The 6,364-nt window shown below is 35.8% G+C and overlaps 1 protein-coding gene across 1 annotated transcript; it reads left to right on the top strand.

Annotated features, from left to right (window-relative positions):
* LOC109720518 (probable receptor-like protein kinase At1g80640) lies at positions 1,535-4,752 on the top strand. Its single transcript, XM_020247688.1, has 10 exons — positions 1,535-2,074; positions 2,473-2,640; positions 2,727-2,971; positions 3,063-3,195; positions 3,297-3,360; positions 3,455-3,551; positions 3,680-3,782; positions 3,875-3,993; positions 4,101-4,190; positions 4,281-4,752. The coding sequence occupies exons 1-10, from the start codon at positions 1,855-1,857 to the stop codon at positions 4,437-4,439; spliced, it is 1,398 nt and encodes a 465-aa protein (XP_020103277.1). The 5' UTR covers positions 1,535-1,854; the 3' UTR covers positions 4,440-4,752.

The raw sequence follows: 6,364 nt of genomic DNA, 5'->3' as shown, positions 1-6,364 counted from the left end.
ATTTTTTTTTTTTTTTTTTTTTTTTTTTTTTTTTTTAAGGCTTAATTTGATATCGAGACCTACTTGACTCTATTAGATAAAATAGAGTTGAGATAAAAACATATAGAGATATATTTCTGCATTCTTCAATGAGATCGCAGAAAATATATCGTAATTGCGATATGCAAAATAGAATATTACGTACAAAAAAAATAAAATATTTTCTATCATACTTTTTAACCGCATGTAACGTAATCTCTCCGTAATTTTAAACGAAGCTTTAATTCTTCCAAAAGTGTTTTAGAATCCGACGTGCTGAGATGGTCTTAAAGAATGGACCCACATTGGTGGGGCCCACATGTCATATATATATATATATATATATATATATATATATATATATATATATATATTACCATATATGATATGATTAAATAATATAAACTAATTATAATGCGATTATATAAACAAATTTTGAAATCCAGGTAATCAATTTTTTATTTTCCTTGTTTTAATGAAAGAATCAACCAAAAGAAGCGGCAGCTCACTGCCTGCTCACATGGCAACTAAATTAAAATACATAATAAAACACCCAAGGGCGATTCAGTAGTTACAATTTAATCCAATTCAAAACTAGAGATGCAAATGGGCGGATCCGATCGAGATGGATTGATTTTTATCATATTTTTTTGCTCGTATTTGCCACTCCCTTCGGAGTGTGGTCAGAACGGCAGCGATTTTGACTAATTTTTAGGAGATCTTCTTAATGGATACAAAGAGAATTATTTATTGTTCCTTCTAATTTTTGGTTTCTACTCACAACTCTGACACATTAGAGCAGAAGCTCTATCAACCTGGATCTCTTTGCATTCTTAATTTTACGAATGCAATAAATGTTTTTTTTTAAATCTTTTTTTAGAAGTTTTGACATCTAAAGTTTGTATATATAGTATAAATATTTTATACTTTTAACTTTTTAAAAACTTTTAAAGTTTGTATAAAATTATACAGAATTGAACTCAAAATACTTTTAGAAGCACAAAGTAAGTGCTGCTTCTAAATTTTTAGTTCTTAGATCAAAGTTCTTTATCCTTAAATTATGATATTCTGCTTGGTTTTATTGATAGTAAATAAAATAATATTGATTCAAGGACCACCAATGGTCAAAGTGTTTTGATTTAAGGGCAAAAAAATTTAAAACATAAAAAGAAAGAAATTAATTTTTCTAAAAGTGCTTTATCTAGGCCCGTATTATACGAGAGATAGAATAGAAACACAAGAGGAAAAAAAAAAAAAAAACTACATCAATATATCAACAAAAAATAAGTTTGTAAATCCAACACATTATGCAACAAAAAAATTTGGTGTATAATCCACTTATATATTGGTGCAATTATTTCTTTTTTATAACACAAAACCCCCCACTTTCCTTTTTCTCCCATCTTATATTTTTAGATACTCTCTCTCTCTCTCTCTCTCTCTCTCTCTTTTTCTCTTCTTCTTCTTTTTGTAACTGCACCCTTAAATGCATCTCTCTCTCTCTCTCTCTCTACACTAGTTCTCTTCTTTTTCGAGGGGGTGGTCTCTGTTCCTTGTATTTCTTTTCCCCTCTATCTCTCTCTCTCTCTCTCTCTCTGTTCTAGAGAGAGAAACAAAAAGTCTCACAGGATTCATCACTGTCAAAAACTAGGCCCACCCAAAAACACTATTTGAAGAGAGAGAGAGAGAGAGTAACAGAGGATTCAAATCAAAACCACTTAAAAAGATTCCAATTTGGTTTTGTTTCCTTGGTCATAATTTGGCCTCTTTCTCTTTCTCCCTCCCTCTCTCTCTCTCTCTCTCTCTCTCTTTCTCTACAAATTTTTCTTTGAAACCATGAAACCACAGGTACCTTTTCATCATCATCATCATCTTCTTCTTCTTCTTTGGTTCCTCTCTTTCTCTCTCCTACTTGCTCTCGCCAATGGGAGAACCCACCCAATCTCCTCACCATTGCATCCCCCTCTCCCTTCTCCGCAATCCCAACGCTTGCACCCCTCTGTTCAAAACCAACCTTTTTCTGTGTCTCCTCCATCAATGGCACCATCTCCTCAAGGTACGGTGTTTCCAATTTTGAAACGATTTTGGCGTTTTTTTTTTTTTTTAAATTTGTGGGCTTTCGGTTTCTAAGCTTTTAATGCCCCCGCATTACTGAATTTTCCAGTTAATTTGTGTTTATTTTTCTAATTTTATCAAAATCTAGCAGAAAAATTTTGTTCTTCAGTTTAGTAACTCAGATTTGCTTCTGTAATCAGTTGTAAAAATTGTTGCTTTTTGTTGCCACTTTGACGAGAGAGAAAAAAAAAATGGCATCTTTATCCTTTTGACTTGAAGGGTTACTGTAGTTTCTGAGTAATCTCTGGATCTGCTACAGGACTCAATTTGAGAGAGCAAATTTTCTATGAGTATATGGTATTCTACTTCAAATTTTCATGGTAATTGTTATGGGTGCAGTGATGCAGATCATAGTTATAAGACATCACCCTCTCCACAAAGAACTCATCATCGCGATCGCCGTAGCATCCGTCGCAATTCTCATCATCGTCGTATCGACACTTTGCGCCTGGATCCTCTGGCGAAGAGCTCGCCAAACTTACGATTCCAAAGACATCCAAAGCTCAGGTTTTGCCTCTTTTAAATTCCCCTGCTAAATCCACTATGTGTCACAAATTGTTCTTTTGATATATGGTTTTTATTCATGTTGTTAGATGGTAGAGGGATTACATTAGTTCCGGTATTGAGCAAATTCAGTTCATTAAAATTGAGTAAAAAAGGGTTGCTTGCGATGATCGACTATTCGTACTTAGAATTGGCTACAAACAAATTTAGCGTGAGTAATGTATTGGGCGAAGGAGGATTCGGTTGCGTGTATAAAGCTTCTCTTGATGGGGGAGCTCTCGCGGCTGTAAAGAAATTAGAAGGCGGTGGACAGGATTGCGAAAGAGAATTTGAGGTGATCTACCGAAGTTGGGATCTTGCTAAATTTTGGTGTTTTCGGTGATTCAAATGGTAATTTCTTAAATCTTTTTTTTTTTTTTATATAGAATGAGCTCGATTTGCTCGGAAGAATTCGGCACCCGAATGTGATTTCGCTTTTGGGTTATTGTGTACATGGAGAAACGCGGCTGCTTGTTTATGAATTGATGCAAACTGGATCTCTCGAAACACAATTACATGGTACTTTTCCGTTCACTTCGTTCCTAGTTTTATATTGTTGTGAGAGTGTTTATAAAGACCCAAAAAGCTTGGATTTATAAATGTAATTTCCTGCTTTGTAGGACCATCTCGCGGAGCAGCGCTAAATTGGCACATTCGAATGAAAATTGCGCTCGATACGGCAAGGTTTAAATTTTGATGCTTACTTCCACTTCTCAATATGGTGATCAACTTATAAAAGTAGTTTACTTAGTTGTACCGAATTTGTAATGGTCCACAGAGGATTAGAATATCTTCACGAGCATTGCATCCCGCCAGTGATTCACAGAGATCTAAAATCATCGAATATACTTTTGGACTCGAGCTTCAATGCCAAGGTAGATTCGAGTTTTCTAGTCTAATTTCGCTGGTTTCCTCTTCGTTTTTAATTTTGTATGTTTCAATTTACACTTTTCTAAGTCTCATGTTATATCTGTTTTTGATAAGAACTTGAATTTGGTGATAGATTTCCGATTTTGGGCTAGCAGTGGCCGGCGGGAATCAGAACAAAGGCACTATAAAGCTCTCGGGAACTCTCGGTTATGTAGCTCCCGAGTACCTTTTAGATGGTATACTCGCGTTGTTCTTTCATATCTCCTATATATCTTCGTTTTCCTTGTTAAAGCCGTTTTAATAACATTATCGAACTAACATTCTTCAGGTAAATTAACCGAGAAGAGCGATGTCTATGCGTTTGGAGTAGTTCTTCTCGAGCTTCTGATAGGGAGGAGGCCGGTTGAAAAGATGGCGCCATCTCAGTGCCAATCTATTGTTACATGGGTATCAATTTCTCTCGTATTAATCCCTAAGAACAAAATTCGAATTGAATTTTTTTATGGACCCATAAAATATTCAATATTATTTGATATATTTATTCACGTATGCAGGCCATGCCTCAGCTAATCGACCGATCGAAACTTCCTAACATAGTGGATCCCGTAATTAGGAACACGATGGATCTGAAACACTTATACCAAGTAGGCGATATGGCTTTAATCTTGTTTAATTAGTTGAATAGAAAATTTTGTATACTTAACAAGTTTTTTTTTTATGTGGTTATGATCCAGGTCGCGGCTGTAGCGGTTTTGTGTGTCCAACCTGAACCGAGTTATAGGCCGTTAATAACCGATGTTCTGCACTCTCTTATTCCTCTGGTTCCTTTAGAGCTCGGGGGTACACTCAGAATCGTGGATCCTTCGACAAACCGAAAGGCTTCTTCGCACTGAATATACGAATTGGTTCGATCAATCGACCGTGTTTGGATTCATCTTATGACTATCTCTGCCCCATTTGTTTGCCACTATGTATTTCCCTGATCAAGTATGAAAAAGTATAATCTTTTCTGAATTAGTATAGGTGGTAATATTCAAAGGGCTTATTTCTTCATTGATGTTGTAAAAAGAAAAATGAATTTAACTGCATTTTTTCTATTAGAATGGAAATCATTTGTATAGTCTCGAAAAAGTAACATGTCCTAAATTAGTCTTTGTGGGGGAACTAGACTTCTGACTGTTTGATTGAAGTATTTTCAACACCTTATTTTGCTGAGTAACATCATTTTACTGTTTTTCTGAAACCAATTTGCTTAAATAAAGAGAGTCCAAAAATACGCACAAATTAGTTATACTGTGACACTCCTAGGATTTGGAATAATCATATAAATGATATATAATAGCGCTAAACCTTTTATCCTGGCTATAGTATTGTGGGCGGTGGCTAGGGCCAAGAGATTATGAGGGTTAAACGTGTTAGAGTTAGAAGGATGGATGACTCCTTGGGATGTGGGGCGTCACAGTTGGTATCGGAGCTAATCACCAGCCTGAAGTGTGAGATGAGTTTCGGCTTAGTTAGGGTTATACAACGGATAGAGCGTGGCTCCCCAGTTGATGACCGTTGTGGGTGAAGCGCGGCTCGTCATAGGGTCAGCTAAGTCTAGATCGTTTGGTGCTTGTGAGTTTGCTTGAGCCTGACGAGGACGTCGGGGCTTATAGGGGAGAGGAATGTGACAGTCCTAGGATTTGATCCTGCATATGAGATATAATAAGGCTGAAATTTTTAATCCGGCTATAGCATTTTAGACGGTGACTAGGCATAGGGGTTAAGAGGATTAAGTGTATTAGGACTAAAAGGATGAGTGACCGCTATGCATTGATTTCTCGAAATTTGAGGTGAATGATAGTTTAATGCATTGATTTATTCACCATTATGGTTATCAGATAATATTTTGATGTTCAATTCGTGGTGCTTCAACTCAAAAATACAAGGTGACTTAAAATACAAGGTGATTCACTTGTTACGGGCTCAGTTGTCCTCATATGTCACTATCCAATTTGCTTTATGATGGAGAACAATGTTTGCTTGAATTATTCCAGTAAATATGTGATTGTTATTCCAAAATGAATGCTTTAATGAGTAATATATTATTTGGGTGAAGTGTTGAGCTGGATTATTTGCGTGGAGTGTTCATTATATTCAGCCTTAGTTGGTAGTTGCTGCATTAACTTTGCTGATAACTGCATCACATCCGATTTTGGGTCTCCGATGAATAGGCGATGTCGGAAATGTAGGATTCCAAAGGAATTCCCTCTTCCTTTTCCCCCTTTTGTTTTAATTTTTTCGGGAGCTTTTGATGTGTTTTTGTTTAAACCTTTGTTTTCTGAATCTTGGTTCTGATCAGTGTGGGAAGAGCTCACCAACCATTTTGTGATCACTGTGATCACTCATAGTTGAATGTGTTGTTATTATTATCATCACTATCTGTGGTTAAACTGTCGGCCACTGATACGAAGGATACTGTTCTTACCAACTGTTATCGATTTGATGAACAATCGAAAAGATCAATCATTATGATTTCTGTCACTGTTTAGGCTGAATATTTGCCCAGTCTCAGCTATCATTGAGGTTGGCACCCTATCAATATTCAAGTGGTGGTTGAACTCAAATTTAATTTATGTTTTCCTGACTTTTTTCTCATTAATGGATGGAGTGTGATGCAGCAACTAGATGAGCAGATCAACAACATGGTTTTGCATTTTGAGACTAGAAATATATATATATATTTTTTAAATTATGTTAAACTCAGCTATCATATTCATGTATTTCATCTTATGTCAAATAAGCATTCAAAGTGCATACAAGTACACTGACATAA

Source organism: Ananas comosus, linkage group 14 (genome assembly GCF_001540865.1).
Source record: "Ananas comosus cultivar F153 linkage group 14, ASM154086v1, whole genome shotgun sequence".
Classification (NCBI taxonomy): domain Eukaryota; kingdom Viridiplantae; phylum Streptophyta; class Magnoliopsida; order Poales; family Bromeliaceae; genus Ananas; species Ananas comosus.
This window is presented reverse-complemented; position numbering and strand designations above follow the sequence as displayed.

Bases quoted from the DNA above. Each gene is read 5' to 3' on its own strand.
- LOC109720518 (XM_020247688.1), top strand. From the start codon at position 1,855: ATGAAACCACAGGTACCTTTTCATCATCATCATCATCTTCTTCTTCTT. The intron at 3,361-3,454 runs GTTTAAATTTTG...AATGGTCCACAG, and splicing joins ATTGCGCTCGATACGGCAAG to AGGATTAGAATATCTTCACG. The intron at 3,552-3,679 runs GTAGATTCGAGT...ATTTGGTGATAG, and splicing joins ACTCGAGCTTCAATGCCAAG to ATTTCCGATTTTGGGCTAGC.